At 44.0% G+C, this 16,142-nt stretch overlaps 1 protein-coding gene across 5 annotated transcripts in view; it reads right to left on the reverse strand.

Annotated features, from left to right (window-relative positions):
• The window catches only part of NOX4 (NADPH oxidase 4), a 168,046-nt gene that overhangs the window by 105,300 nt on the left and 46,604 nt on the right, over positions 1–16,142 (reverse strand). For all 5 annotated transcript variants that reach the window (XM_033950586.1, XM_033950584.1, XM_033950585.1 and 2 more), the window contains 3 exons: positions 10,009–10,089; positions 5,764–5,992; positions 331–495 (listed from right to left, as the gene is read on the reverse strand). In XM_033950586.1, coding sequence (XP_033806477.1) covers positions 331–495; positions 5,764–5,992; positions 10,009–10,089 — 475 coding nt within the window. The remainder of the gene's footprint in view (positions 1–330; positions 496–5,763; positions 5,993–10,008; positions 10,090–16,142) is intronic.

Here is a 16,142-nt window from a genome sequence, read left to right on the forward strand (position 1 = left end):
ACGCATTGAGTTAGTTAGTCCAATAAAAAAGGTATTACCTTATTTCCTTTGTTTTGGTTTTATTTCTAAATATTACCTTGAAAAGTGGACTAACAGCACACTGTTTCACTGGGAAAATTCCGTTATGTACCACTGTTTTTTGTTTTTTTAAAACAAAGATTCAATCCAAACCACAATACAAAAAAATAAGCACCAGATTATTTGGCAATGCAAACTCTAAAATTTAAAATTCAGCCCGGTTGTAAACTAAACATTAGCAGTAGCTGAATGCACCTTTTGCAGTCTTAAAAGTTCATAAACCAAACATTTACAGAACCATTCTTAGCTCACCTGTCCAGGCTTCGCATTAAAGTTCTCCTTTATCATTCGGACTTCGATGACATTGCAAGGGTGAATTATCACAGCGGTTATAGTGACAGGTCTAGCGCTTCGAATGTACCTGTAGAATCTTTCAGCACAATACAAGCACATGGGTCCAGAAATCCAAAGCCAAGTCTATAGTGGAATAACCAACACGGCCGTTAGCGGCAGGTAAGGGCCTTTCCTCCTAGTTTCTTTCCTTCCACCTCATCTAAGAACAGGCATCAACTGTGAGCATAAGGTATGGAATAATAGCACTTATAAGCATGAAAGTAAGTTACCTATGCTAGCCATACACCAAAAGTATTGTGCAATTTACATGCGCAACTGACATAGGGTCGGATTCTATAAATGGCACTCAGAATTGGGGTAAATCCTGGCACGTTGATCCACTATTCTCTACCAAAACATCCAATTTTAGCAACATCTCTGATCCACCCATATCCCTCCCAAGGTCACACCCTTGTTCCGTGATATGTGCTACAGATGGGAGTTGGGTGCTCAGCCTTATAGAATAGTGCAAAGACAAATTCTAACTGGTGCCAATTATCAATAATCGGTTGCGAGCATCCAATTATTCACGTTGATTGACTTGTAGTCCAATTAAGTTGCGCGTGCATCTTGGGAGCGTACCCAGTTTTGGGCGCCATATATAGAATCGCAGAGATAGCATACAAATGAAAGGGGGTATATATCTAACATATACACATGTAACTTCTGAATACTGGAGGTTACACACTAAAGACGCAATTCTGAGGAATGTGGTGCATAGCGCCTGTCAACCTTCAGTTATGCGCCATTTATAGAATTGCACCTAGTGGCACCTAAAATGGACTTAGGCACCGGTAGGCACTCCCTATTTCTATAATTGAAGACTTTTTCTGTATTATATAGAGTTTTAGTCAAAGCAACTACTAAAAGATGATAAATTTAGGTATCAATATTAAATAAATAAATAAATCAGGATCTTCAGACTTAAAAGAAACCATTTAGAACAGGGGTGTCCAATGTCGGTCCTCGAGGGCCGCAATCCAGTCGGGTTTTCAGGATTTCCCCAATGAATATGCATGAGATCTATTTGCATGCACTGCTTTCATTGTATGCTAATAGATCTCATACATATTCATTGGGGAAATCATGAAAACCCAACTGGATTGCGGCCCTCGAGGACCGACATTGGACACCCCTGATTTAGAACCTTGAATAAACTGGCCGTTAGTCCATGGCGTTTTGCTGCTGATCAATGACATTTTTTAGAGCTTCATATGTATCAAAATGAGAGGTTTTGTTGTTTAAAGTAACCTTCATTATTGAGAGATAAAATAACCCGTATCTAACACCTAGCTGCTTTAAGTGTAGTCTAAGTATTAGCATTTTCTTCGGTAAGTCAGCTGTATTCTTTGCAAAATTGGGGACTAGTGACACTTTCCTTTCCAGCCACCTTAAATCCTTCCTTTCCTTTGCCGCTCTTAAAATTTCAAATGCCTGATTGTACCACAACACTTTAAAAATAAAAGTCTCCCAGGCATCCGATGTGCCCGCTCCACTTAAACCAGTGGTTTCAAACTCGCAGCCCGGGGGCCACAGGCTGCCCGCCAGGTACTATTTTGAGGCCCTCGGTTTGTTTATCATAATCATAAAAGTAAAATAAAACAGTTTCTTGATCATATGTCTCTTTAGCTATAAATTACAATATTATTATTAACACTTAGCCAAAAGGAAAGATTTATAAACTATAAAGAGTTTTACCTCACGCAAAATTGTCATTTCTTTAATAAGACATTAACTATTTTTTTTCTGCAGCCCTCCAAGTACCTACAAATCCAAAATGTGGCCCTGCAAAGGGTTTGAGTTTGAGATCACTGGCTTAAACTAAACTAAACTAAACCTTAAGTTTATACACCGCATCCTCTCCATAATTATAGAGCTCGGCACGGTTTACAAGAGCTTAATATAGGAAGAATAAAACATTGGGTTTGGAGGTTGAATATAGGGGGGAGGAGAGTATTACATTTTTGTGAAAAGGGAGCTTGAAAATGAAGATCTAGCAGTTTGGGAATAAAAGATTCTATAAATTTAACTGGATCTGACCCCTCAGCCCTCTCTTTTAAGCCTAAAAGGCGAACATTATTCTGTCTAGTTCTGTTGCTCAAATCTTCAAGGTCTCTGTTCACTTATTTCTGCTATTGACATGGTGCAAATAGGCACGCTTAAATGTAAATAGAAACATAGAAAATGACGGCAAAAAAGGGCCATCGGCCCAACAAGTCTGCCCACTCTAAGAACCCTCCTCCCTAAGCACTTCCTTGAAGTGAACCCACATGCTTATCCCATTTTTTCTTAAAATCGAGCACGTTGCTTGCCTCAATAACCTGAAGTGGAAGATCATTCCAATGATCAACCACCCTTTCAGTAAAGAAATACTTCCTAGTGTCACCATGAAATCTCCCACCCTTGATTTTTAACGGGTGCCCTCTTGTTGCCGTAGGTCCTGTAAGGAAAAAGATGTCTTCTTCTACCTCAATACGGCCAGTAACATATTTGAACGTCTCTATTATGTCTCCCCTTTCTCTGCGTTCCTCGAGAGAGTATTGCTGCAACTTACCTAGACGTTCTTCATATGGGAGCTCCTTGAGTCCTGAGACCATCCTAGTGGCCATTCGCTGAACCGACTCCATTCTCAGCACATCCTTTTGATAATGTGGCCTCCAAAATTGAACACAATATTGCAGATGAGGTCTCACCATGGACCTGTATAACGGCATTACAACTTCGGGCTTTCGGCTGACAAAACTTCTACGGATGCAACTCAGCATTTGTCTAGCCTTGGATGATGCTTTCTCCACTTGATTGGCAGTCTTCATATCCTCACTAATGATAATTCCTAGGTCCTGTTCTGCAACAGTTCTTGTTAAGGTCTTACCATTCAGGGTATAAGTTCTGCGTGGGTTTCCACTGCCAAGGTGCATAACCTTACACTTTTTGGCATTAAAACTCAGTTGCCAAGTTGTGGACCATTGTTCTAGTACGAGTAGGTCCTGCGTCATAGTGTCAGGCACGGTGCTTTTGCCCACTATGTTGCACAGTTTAGCGTCATCAGCAAATAATGCAATTTTACCTCGAAGTCCCTGAGGCAGGTCCCGTACAAAGATGTTAAATAGGATTGGACCCAAGACCGAGCCCTGAGGCACTCTACTGTTCACTTCTGACATTTCGGAGGGAGTACCATTTACCACCACCCTCTGGAGTCTGCCACTGAGCCAGTCTTTAACCCATGCAGTCAATGTTTCTCCTAGTCCCAACGAACTCATCTTGTTCAATATGTCAGTGTCACCTTACGTTACTATTCTATAACTGCAATTACACATATCACTGGCATTAAGGATTGGCACGTAGCACACTAAATTTTGGTGCCTAAATTTTGGCGACTTTTACAGAATTGCCCTCACAAGTTTTTATTTTGTTACTTGATTCCACGATATATTAACCCAGTTATAAACCACACTAGGGGCTCCTTTTACTAAGGTGCACTAGCGTTTTTAGCGCACGCACAAAATTACCGCACGCTACGCCTCTAGAATAACGCCTTCTCAACGCTGGCGTTAAGGTCTAGCGCGTGCAGCAATTTAGCGTGCGCTATTCTGCGTGTTAAGGCCCTAACGCGGCTTAGTAAAAGGAGCCCTAGATATTTTTGACAGAAAACAAAGCAGCGACAGGTTGGTGACTCATCGTGCCAAGCTGCACTATCTAATTTACAATAACTGCTGCTCTATGATTCTACAGAGGAAGTAAATGCAGAATGAATGATCAAAGAACTCGAATTCTCTAGTACAAGCAAAAGAAATGTTGGCCCCGTCCCCTTAAATGCCTAGTAAAGAGTCGGGCATTTTCTGTGTCATAAACTGCCTCTGTTTAAATCGCATTTGGTGAGGTTATCAGAACCAGATCTCTATTCTAGGTACGTGCAAAGAACTGTCACTATGGATAAAGCACAAATTCGTGTTTTTCAGGAGAGGATCTAATTTGTTCTTCCTTCTTCAAAGAGACAAGACCATGTCATTTCAGCTACTTACAACCTGATTGCTTGTGGCTGGTACAATCAGAACTGGCCACTTTTCTAGAATTTTTCAGTAGTTATCCCGAAGTCCTGGGCGTGCTTATTGCAGATTAAAAACCATTACCATGGGGCATGCTCAGGCATCCCACAGGAATTGTTGGATTGGCAAAGGCTTTCCATGCACTAAAAATACTTTTTTTTTTTTTTTTAGCATGTTTGTGGGCAGAAAATAGGCATGATCTGTGCTCAGCGCTGCTACGTCAGAGAACGCCAACCGATTAGTGCATGATTAGCATGGGTGATCTTATCACTTAGAACAGTGTTTTTCAACCTTTTTACACCTCTGGACCGGCAGAAATAAAAGAATTATTCTGTGGACTGGCATCGGTCCATGGACCGGCAGTTGAAGAACACGGGGCTAAGTCGTGGGCCAGACCCTGCCCATCTCTACCCAATCTCCACTCCAGACCCCGCCCCCATAATAGTACTAATTGACACGCAGCTCCTGATTGGATAAGGTCCGATTTAGTGCAGGAAGAGGCGGTCGGAGCATACCGCGAGTGATTTCCTGCACTCGCGGCGCTCCGGCTGCTCTCCCGCAGCCCTCTTCAGTCTCCCCCATGAAAAACCGTATTTGCGGTTTTTCAAGATTCGCGGGGGTTCCTGGAACAGAACCCCTGCGAATATCAGGGGAGAACTGTACAAAGACCGTGACACTAGATAATGACACGGGGACAAATTTGTCACTGCGAGTTTTGTTGCTGTCCCTGTCTCTGCCCCATTCCTGTAAGCTCTGCCTTAATTAAATAAGCATTGAACACTTATGATTTTAAAGTGTTTGAAGCTTGTGCAGATGAGGACGGAGCTTAGGCATTGGTGAAGTGAGGCATTATGACATCACAGTCTGAGCTCTAGAATGCTGCTACTTGTGACTTTAAAGTGTTTGAGGCTTGTGCAGATGAGGACAGAGCTTAGGCATTGGTGGAATGAGGCATTATGACATCACAGTCTGAGCTCTAGAATGTTGCTACTTGTGACTTTAAAGTGTTTGAGGCTTGTGCAGATGAGGACAGAGCTTAGGCATTGGTGGAATGAGGCATTATGACATCACAGTCTGAGCTCTAGAATGTTGCTACTTGTGACTTTAAAGTGTTTGAGGCTTGTGCAGATGAGGAGCTTGCAGGAATGGGGCAGGGACAAGACAAGAACTCGTGGGGACGGGAAAATGAGTTCCCGCGGGGAGGGGGAAAAAATTTGTCCCCGTGTCATTCTCTGCGTTGACCCGTGAAACAGGTCCAACAAAAGAAAAAGGTTCAAAACAACTTTAAATTTAGATATGTACAGACCTCTGGGAAATGAGGCTGGAATTTGGGTTCCTCAGTGCACATTTTCTCTCCCTTGTTTTCCGTGAACAATTTTGTCTCTGTAAACGTCTCTGGCAATTGCTGAAGTGAGTGTTCAGGAAGATTCTCTGCCAAATCTTCTGGCAATGGAACACCATTTTGGATTGTTTTGTTGGGCATGAAGCAGCCTGGTGGATGTGTCTCTAAATTAGTCTGATATTTCAGCACTCCTCTTGAAAAAAAAAAATGTATACGAGTTAAAACAGACTCTACAGCACACAGAATCAGCTCTGGCTTTAAACGATTAGATCAATTTTTTTTAAATGCTACATTAAAGATGGTGAATTCATGGAATGGCCTATGGGTGGAGATGGTGGAGACAAAGGCTGTTATCATAATTCAAGCAAGCTTGGGACAAATACAGAGAGAAAGGGACAGTAGGTGCCATGGATGGGAAAACCAGATAAGCTATATGATCTTTATCTGCCTTCTTTTTCAATGTTTCAATTAACTGTTGATGCAGAAGAAAAAGGAAAAATTCACTGTGCTCAGTGATTCCACAACTCAAAAGACCAGTGAATTATATACAGAAAACTCCACCATCCGATTTTTTTTTTTTTTTTTTTTTAAAAAGGATGTCCAGAGCTATATACTCCAAGGGCTCCTTTTACGAAGCCGCAATAGCGGCTTTATCGCACGCAACTTTATCGCACGTAAGTTTATTGCACGCAACTAACCCCCTCGCTAGCCAAAAAACTACCGCCTGCTCAAGAGGAGGCGGTAGCGGCTAGCCCAGCCGGCAAATTAGCGCGCGCTATTACGCGTGTTAAACCGCTAACGTGACTTCGTAAAAGGAGCCCCAAATGTCACAAATTCCAGGACTCTCAAGTGGGCTAGCATGAATCATGGGTCAAAAATCTCCAGAATGAGCCCATTTTTAATATTGAACATTTCATAAACGATCAAAAATGTTGAAACAAAATTTGCGGGGATAAAAAGACAGCACTTATCTTTAACAGGCGATTCCAACGGCTTTCATCAGGGAATCCACTGTGCCTGACTTGGCATTATTGTTCTGACAAAAGTTTAAAACACGATGGTGGAGTTTGCTGTATTAACTAACTGCTGAACTATAATTCTAAGAATTATGTTACTGGAAAACCACAGTACAGTGGTACCTTGGTTTACGAGTGCACCGGTTTGCGAGTGTTTTGCAAGACGAGCAAAACATTTGCAAAATCGGTGCCTCGGAAACCGAGCATGGCTCGATTTATAAGCATCCCCCCCCCCCCCCGCAATCCGGCACCCCCCCTGCCTCGAACCGGCATGATCCCCCCGATACGATTGGGCACCCCCTCGCCACAATCCGACCCCCCCCCCCCCGACACAATTGGGCACCCCCCCCCCTGCCACGATCCGACATCCCCCCGCCACAATTGGGCACCCCCCCCCGCCGCTTCTTACCCTCTTCTGGGCTCTTGAAGATCGGCCTACTCGTCTGCCTACTCGTGTCGTGCTGGATCGCAGGGGGGGGGGTGCCTGATCGCAGGGGGGGGCCTTCGAGGGGAGCAATGCCGGTTCTCGGGGGGGGGGGGGAACACATCAAAGCGAATTTCCATTATTTTCTATGGGGAAACTCGCTTTGATAAACGAGAATTTTGGATTACGAGCATGCTCCTGGAACGGATTATACTCGTAATCCAAGGTACTACTGTACTTTGATACTTTCACCATTTTATGCAATGATCTGAACAGGCAGCCAATGCGGCGATATAAAATATTTTGGTCACAGGAGATTTTAGACAATTATCAGCATGCTAACAAAATTACTACAAAAACCACTGCAAGTCATTTTGTTGAAATAACAACATTTTAGATTTTCTGTTACTCCTGGCCAGTTGTGGTTAGAAGGAAAAGATGCACCAGCTGTTTACGCCCCTATGGCTGAAGGACAGGAATAAGGAATTAGCAATAAGACTAGGGTTGGACAGTGAAGGGTTTGCAGTAAAGGGATGCAGTGGGAATATGAGAAATCTCCAAGGGCCATCAAAAGATTCCAAGCTTACACATACTACAAAGACTCCGAATTGTTCAAAACTCGGCAGTACGATTGATTTTTGGCATTAAAAAATGGGATCACATAACCCCCTATTATCAAAAACTTCATTGGCTGCCCCTGGAGGCAAGAGTTCTGTTCAAATTTGCCTGTCTTTGTTTCAAATCTGTTCTTGGTTCGGCCCCTATGTACTTGGTCTCTCATTTCAACTTGGATTGTTCCATTAGGCCGACACGCAGAGTTTGCATGTTTATCCATCCAACAATGAAGGCCTGCCGATATAAAAGATACCTGGACAGAACCCTCGCTTTCCAAGCAGGCCAAATGAACAACTGGCTGGGTAACATTATTACGCACTCCTCGTCCTATCTACGTTTTAGAAAACTAGTAAAAACAAACTTGTACAACCGATTTGTAACCTAAGAAAGCCCTATCTCTTTATACTCTAACCCGGTATTCTTCAACCACCGGTCCATGGACCGGTGCCGGTCCACAGAAATTTCCTGCCAGTCCACAGGGCCGGCATGTGCATCAGGCCCAAAATTGTGTTCTTCAACTGCCGGTCCGCGGTGCGATCGATGCGTTGTTAATAAGATTATATGAAAAATGAATGGAAAAAATAGTGTTACAATTAGGACTATGGGGGCAGGGTCTGGGGTGGAGACTGGGTAGAGATGGGTAGGGTCTGGCCCATGACTTAGCTCAGTGTTCTTCAACCGCCGGTCTGCGGACCGATGCCGGTCCACAAAATAATTCATTTATTTCTGCCGGTCCTTAGGTGTAAAAAGGTTGAAGAACACTGCTCTAACCGATTTGTAACCAAGAACCCTCAAGCCTTCTCAGTACTCTGCTTACATGTATTTGATGACTTTACATTGTGCCTATCATCGTTGATTGTCTAGCTCTTCTTATTGTAAACCGCCTCAAACTATTACGGCTTTGGCGGTATACAAGAATAAAATTATTATTATTACTAATTTGGGGATCTAGCTAGTTACTTGGGACCTGGGTTGGCCACTGTTGAAAACAGGATACTGGGCTTGATACACCTTTGGTCTGTCCCATTAAGGCAGCTCTTATGTTCTTAGGTGAGCCAAGTATAGAACAATGAAGCCATTGTGACATCACTGATGAGGCTGGCTCTTAGGCATTGGTGGAATGAGGCTTTATGACATCACAATCTGAGCTCTGGAATGTTGCTACTCTTTGAGTTTCTGCTAGGTACTTGGGACCTGGGTTGGCCACTGTTGGATACAGGATACTGGGCTTGATGGACCTTCGGTCTGTCCCAGCATTCTTATGTTCTTCACCTGCTTGTTCAGACTGAGCATTAAAATTAATATACTAATATTAATTCTACAACACTTTAAGGATGTATTTTAAAAACTCACTTTATTCTGGATTACTAAGTCGCAAATTCCATAAATTAAGACACCTGAGTGACACACTTAAGAGATTGTTTGCTGTTACTGCATCAAGAGGGCAAGACTGAAATTAATTCATTTATAGGATTTGAGGGTCACACAGTTTAGACTGATAGAAATAAACCCCCAATCTTGCAGCAGCCAGCTTTTTTTTTTTTTTAAATGCCAGCCACAAAGGGTTCTTCATACCTAGATAGTAAGCACTAGGCTATACCCAAATATCAGCACTGAATAACCGAGTATAAAGTGGCCATCAGCACTTATTTGGGTATCTAAGAAAGGTTTGGACAATTTCCTGGAGGAAAAGTCTATAATCTGTTATTGAGAAAGACATGACGGAAGTCACTGCTTGCCGTGGATCGGTAGCATGGAATGTTGCTACTCCTTGGGTTTTGGCCAAGTACTAGGGACCTGGATTGGCCACCATGAGAATGGGCTTCTAGGCTTGATGGACCACTGGTCTGACCCTGTAAGGTTATTCTTATGTTTAAGGAGTCTTTTTTTTTTTCTGTCCTAACTTTATCCAGATCATTATCCAGGTACTGGTCAGCCTTAGTTCAAGCCCTGGATTGCTCCAGCAGAATCCAGAAAGCACCAAGGCAATCAGTGATCATTTTCAGCGCCATTATCTGGATAATGCCACTGAAAATTACCGATTGGCCCTGGTGAGCGGCACTTACTGGCTAGCAGCTGCTCCTACCCAGATAAGTGCCAGTAAAAAAATCAACCTCCAGATTTCAGCAGATCTTAGCTTGCTGGTCTACTTACCCTGAAACATGAATCAGCAACAGTAAGTAGAAGATAAAGAAAAGGTTATGTGTGTATAAGAAGATATCATAGCTGGAAATCCTGCAAAGCAAATAATAATGAGAGTAAATAATGCAAATATAGTACCATTGCTAGAGCTCTTTTAGCATGAAAATATAATACATGTCTCCCTCTGTATTCACGGTTTCAGCATTCGCGGTTTCGATTATTCACGGTTTTTACCTTGCTGGCTCCTCCCCCCAAATTACATCAGCTTGCATAGAGAAATCCCTGATTCCAAGCGTTTATAGAGAAAATCAGATTCCGAGCACTTTCTTCACCGTGTTTTGCCTCTCCTTCAGGAACAGGCCAGGTCTCCCACCATGTTATTTGCGGTTTCACTATATTCACAATGGCTTTTAATGGAAAACAGCGAATAACATATGAAAAAGTTATTTGCGGTTTTTCTGTGTTTGCGGTTCTGTTAATCCCCTATCACAGCGAATACGGAGGGAGAAATGTATACTAAGTTAGAATGGTTAACTACAATCTTGAACATCATATATTATTTACTACAATTATTTAGGACTCGTACATATATAATAGTGTAATAACGCCAATTACAGAAGCTCATGTAAACTGCTCTGAATTGGCTCCTCAGCCATTAGCAGCGGATATAGAAGCTTTCGTTAAATATAAACAAACATTATTACACTAGCTATGATATAAGCAACAAACTGTTTTATAAGTTCATACACACTACAAGATAGATCAGTCGCTTTGACATATTCTGTCATTCAACAGATGTAGTAAACTTTTAGGGTAAAAATGCAATTCTGCTTCTACTTGTTAAAAAGAAAAGATAAGCTGAGGATTTGATGTTATGGATATTCTCAACACAATGCAAAGCTTTCTCAAGTAGAACACTTGGTTGTAGATCTTAGGAGAAGTCATTCCATTTCAAGAATACCTACTGCTACTACTTATCACTTGCATAGCACTGAAAGGCATACACAGTGCTGGAAAAATTAAATTGCAAAGACATTTTATATATAACTAGTCTTTAAGCCTGTTACATTAACGGGTGCTAGAATAGATATGTCTGTCTTTCTTTCTGTCTCTCACCTTGGCCGCTGTCCGTCTTTCTTTCTGTCTCTCTCTTTCCTCGGCTGTCCACCACCACCCCTTGCCTTCTACCTTCCTTTTACCTCCCCCTGTCCAGCAGCAGCCCTTCTCCCTTCGTTTAACCTCCCTGCTCTCCCTGCCCATTAATACCTGTCCAGCAGCACCCCTTCCCTGCTCCCCCTGTCCAGCATCCGCTAGCCCGGGCAGCTTCGGGACTTTTGCTAGGCTGGCTCACCTCACATTATCGAAGTGGGCCGGCCTAGCAAATGCCCCGTGGCTGCAAGATGAAACCGCGGCTGCTGCGTTTGCTGGTTCGGGGGTGAGAAGAGGCGTCCCGGCAGCAGCAGCGCAGGAAGTCAGCCGGCATCGGAGATCGGGGCAGAAGGCAGGCAGTGCACATGTGCGGCACGGAAGCAACCATCACGCAGGGATCACGGCATCGTAAGTGCGTATGCGCACTTAGGGTTTTATTCTAGAGGATGTCCAAGAGCTGAGCCTGCGAGTGGGGGCATTTTCATGTTGTGGTCTAGAAGAGTGGAATAGACTCCCATCTTACATTAAACATCAAAAAAATTTGGATGTCTTTAAGAAATTGTTGAAAAGACATCTGTTTTGTTGGTCGTTGAAAACCTGAGTTGTATTAGGTTGCTTGAGATTGATTTTTGGTATAGGAGAAGAGATTTTTGTCAGGCTGGTATTTTATTTTGATTTTATGATGAATATGATGTATATTTTTATTTATTTTTTGGTTTTTTTTGTAAGATGTCTGAAATGTTTGTGAAGTAGTATTGTGTGTGTGGTGGTGTTATGCTTCACCATAAACATATGTCCCTTGACATTTCATTTTTCAAGTAATCTTACGACCTTGCTGTGGAAAATAATTAACAACAAAATACAAGCATTCACGTAACAGGCAACCAAAACATACAGAAGTAACATATAAAGGGATCTTCAAAAGGTTTCCACACTTTCATGGGAAATGGTTGGGGTGGGAGAAGTGTTTAAGAGGGCGTGCGTTAGTAGGACAATGGGAAAATGTATCGCAAAACTTGGTGTTTATGTGGAAAACTTATGTAATTTGCTTTTGAGATATTTAATAGTGTTTAAAAAAAAAAAGATAAAAGTGCAGAAACTTTTTGAAGATCCCTTGTACAACATAATGCAAAAATAATGCAGTGCAAAAATAATGCAGTGCAAAAATTAAACTGCATGTTTACTTATAGCTTTTTACTAATTCATTGGTCTTCAGAAGTGCCAGTATTAGCCAATTGATTTGAGGGGCCAAATACTATGTGGCACTAGTCTCTTCAGCAGACCGTTGTGTTTTATATAAAGTGCTTTAGTGCTTCAATACTTCAGTAAATAAATAATTAATCTTTCAACTTATCTTTTTTTTCTTTTTCTGAGTCCCTTTCCGATAATTACTGACAAAGGGAAAACTCTGTTATAAGGGAAAACACCCTCCAGGGATTCAAGACAAGGTTGGACAAGTTCCTGCTGAACCAGAACGAACGCAGGGATGGTCTCGGTTAGGGCACAGGTCTTTGACCTGGGGGCCGCTGCGTGAGCGGACAGCTGGGCGCGATGGACCACTGGTCTGACCCAGCAGCGGCAATTCTTATGGTAAGGATGTAGGGGAAAAGAATAAAGAGGAACTATACATGTAGAGTGAATTAATTTTTAGGTGTGCAGTTGTAGCTCAAACTACATGCAAAGACCGATGAGGAGCCAAGGAAAGGATTTGAGAATCGGGACTATGGATTTGTAATGGTATTAGTCAGAGCCCATATTGCTCTGGATGTATGTTGTAGCATGTTCAATAAGGAAGGAATGGATTTAGCAATGTTAATAAAGAAGAACAACACACAGGTGGTGGAGCAGAGTACGATTTCGGGTTTCAAGAAGGGGTTGGACAGATTCCTGAAGGAAAAGGGGATTGAGGGATATAGATAGAGGGGGTACTATACAGGTCAAAATGTCTTCCAAAGAGGATCATTTGCAGGTCACTGACCTGGGGGGCCACCGCGAGAGCGGACTGCTGGGCACGATGGACCTGTGGTCTGACCCGGCAGAGGTGATGCTTATGTTCTTAATTTAGCAGTATTTTGGACATGCTTACTGAAGGAGAAAGAGGTATCAAAGATGACCCTGAAGTAGAGAATGACATGGTGGTTGTTACCCACGACTAGCCGCGGGTAACCTGCCGAAACGAGGAGAGAAATATTAGTGTTCGCTGCGGGGACAGGGACAAGGCCATTCACCGCCCTGTGGAGCGGTGAATGGTCTTGTCTCCGCAGTGAAGCCAGCACGGATCGCGCGGTCCAGCATCCCCACCCAATCGCCGCATCCCACGTCCTGCCATCTCCCTCCCTCCACCTCACTTTAGGTGCCAAGTCCGACTTTAATTCTTCTCCCAGCCACACGCTTTCAATAAGCCGTGCATGCGTGGCTGCTTGAATTGTTGAATCTTCTCCTCTGACGCAACCGGAAACAGGAAGTTGGGTCAGAGGAGAAGATTCAATAGCTCAAGTAGTCGCACGCGTGGCTTATCGATCATCTGCCCCCTTTCTCTCACTCCACCACCCTTTCATACCATCCTTCTCACCTTTCCATACCACCCTGTCCCCTTTCTCTCCCTCCATCACCATGTCATACCATGCCGCCCCACCACCCTTCCATACCACCCAGTCCCCTTTCTCTCCCTCCAACACCCTTCTATACTACACTGCCCCACCACCCTTCCATACCACCTTCCCTCTGCCCTGTCCCCTTTCTCTCCCTCCACCACCTTTCCATATCACACTGCCCCCCCACCCTTCCATACCACCCTGTCCCCTTTCTCTCCCTCCACCACCCTTCCATACCATCCTTCCCACCACCTTTCCATACCACCCTGTCCCCTTTCTCTCCCTCCATCACCATGTCATATCACGCTGCCCCTCCACCCTTCCATACCACCCAGTCCCCTTTCTCTCTCTACCACCCTTCCATACCACCCTGTCCCCTTTCTCTTCTTCTACCACCCTTCCATACCACCCTGTCCCCTTTCTCTCCCTCCACCACCCACCACATACCATGCTGCCCCACCTCCCTTCCATACCATCCTTCCCACCACCCTGTCCATACCACACTGCCCCACCAGCCCTTCCAGTCATGCAAATAAAATATTTCCTTCCCCCTCCTCCCTTACTGCATTAACTGTACCTAGGGGAAACTGTACTTACTTCCCATTGCAAATTATCACCCAAAGTCATGGTAGCAAAAATGGCAGTGTAAAGGAAGCAGAAGCTTGACAGCTGTCTAGGTAGTTTTCAAGGCTGTATAAACAAAAGTAAACATCATCCATTTTTATTTGAACTTTGTGACTGAATTTAACAAAAAACAAAACAAAACAAAAAAAACCCCAAACAAAATGATGAAAAACATTTTGACAGCAGTCCCCGCCCCTTCTCTCCCTGAAAACAGTGGCCCGATTTTCGGACATTTAAGCATCAATCCCACAAGAAAAAAAAAATTATTTTAAAGAAGCCACCCCTTCCCTTCAGGCCCCTGCCAATATGAGTGGCAAGAAATCGCAAATTTCACAGTGCGCGCATGGAGGAATCTCGCAGGGTTATCCTGAGTAAAACCTGCGCTTTGCAGCCTGACATTGAGCAAAGTTAGACAGACTCAGAGGCGGGTTCCTCCTTGACAAAAGGCATCCCAAGAGCCGGCTCTGCTCCAGGAAGGTCCCGCGATGACTGCGTCTGCCGGCTCTGCTCCTGAAGAAGTGACGTCGGAGGGGGATGGACCGGTAGACACAGTCATCGCAGGACCTTCCTGGAGCAGAGCCGGCCGCGTTGCCATTGATGCGGCGGAAGGGGGGCCGTGTTGTGATGCCGTTGATGCTGGGGGGGAGGGGCAGGGTCCCGTTGATGCTAGGTGGCATTCGGGGGGGAGGGTGCCAGCATCGTTGCTGTTTGGAAAAAAAAATTGGCAAGGTTGAGTCGTATGTTTCCCCTCCTTCCTGACAGTTTCAGGCTCTAGGCACATGCCTACTGGGCCTACTCATTAATCCGGCCCTGTCAATAATGGCCTATAGACTTCTCTTTTAGGAATTATCCAAACCTTTGTTAAACCCTGCTAATATCTAACATATAAAAGTTGAAAGAGAAAAGAATTACATGATTTATTGTGAACCGCCCTGATGGCACCATTGATGGGTGGCACCCCAAACAGAAAATAAACTTGAAAATTTGGCATGTCTTCCTGTTAGTGCAAAAGTTCAGAGTTATGCTAGCAATCTATAAAGGCGCCTAGATGTCCTCATAGACTTTGTGCTCAGCATGCTGCCTTTTGGCGCCTAAATTTCTGTGCACTTTATATAACTGACCCCGAATGTCAATGTTTAATATTTCTGGCTCTACAAGAGAGTAAAGAAATATAACCTCCTCTGAACTCTACTTTTTAGATTTCTTATATATCAACTGAGGCTTCTGCTGTGTCTCCATCTCAGTCTCTGTCTAGGATCCTAGGGAACTGGGTTCAATGCACTTGCCCACTGCAGCTCCTTCCAAATCTGGACAAGTCACTTAAACCCTCCATTGCCCCAGGTACAATATACAGTGGTGCCTCGCATAACGGACGCCTCGCACAGCGAACGCTGCGCACAACGAACTTTTTGTCGTGCTCCCCACAACGAACTTCGTTTCACACAACGAAGTCGCCCGAGGGGCCCGGGGGGGGGGCGGAACTACTCTCGCCGAAGCCGGGAACAGCAGCACCCATGCAGAGAAGGAGAAGACGGCGTGTAGGGGACTCCAGTAAATGCAGAGCAGCAGCTGTGGCAATCAAAAAAAGAGGAGGTCTGCTGTTAAGGTGGACCAGGGTCCTGGAAAATTCGTGAAATCCTGCAATATTACCAGGATCTCAATACAAGTCCATGAGGATCCTGGAGATCCTGCAAATCCTGGTTTTACCCAGACCCGATTCTCTGGTCCTATCTTACGAGACCTGACCCATTTACAGCAAGTTAAGCCATGTTTAAGCTA

Source organism: Geotrypetes seraphini, chromosome 6 (assembly GCF_902459505.1).
Source record: "Geotrypetes seraphini chromosome 6, aGeoSer1.1, whole genome shotgun sequence".
NCBI classification, from domain to species: domain Eukaryota; kingdom Metazoa; phylum Chordata; class Amphibia; order Gymnophiona; family Dermophiidae; genus Geotrypetes; species Geotrypetes seraphini.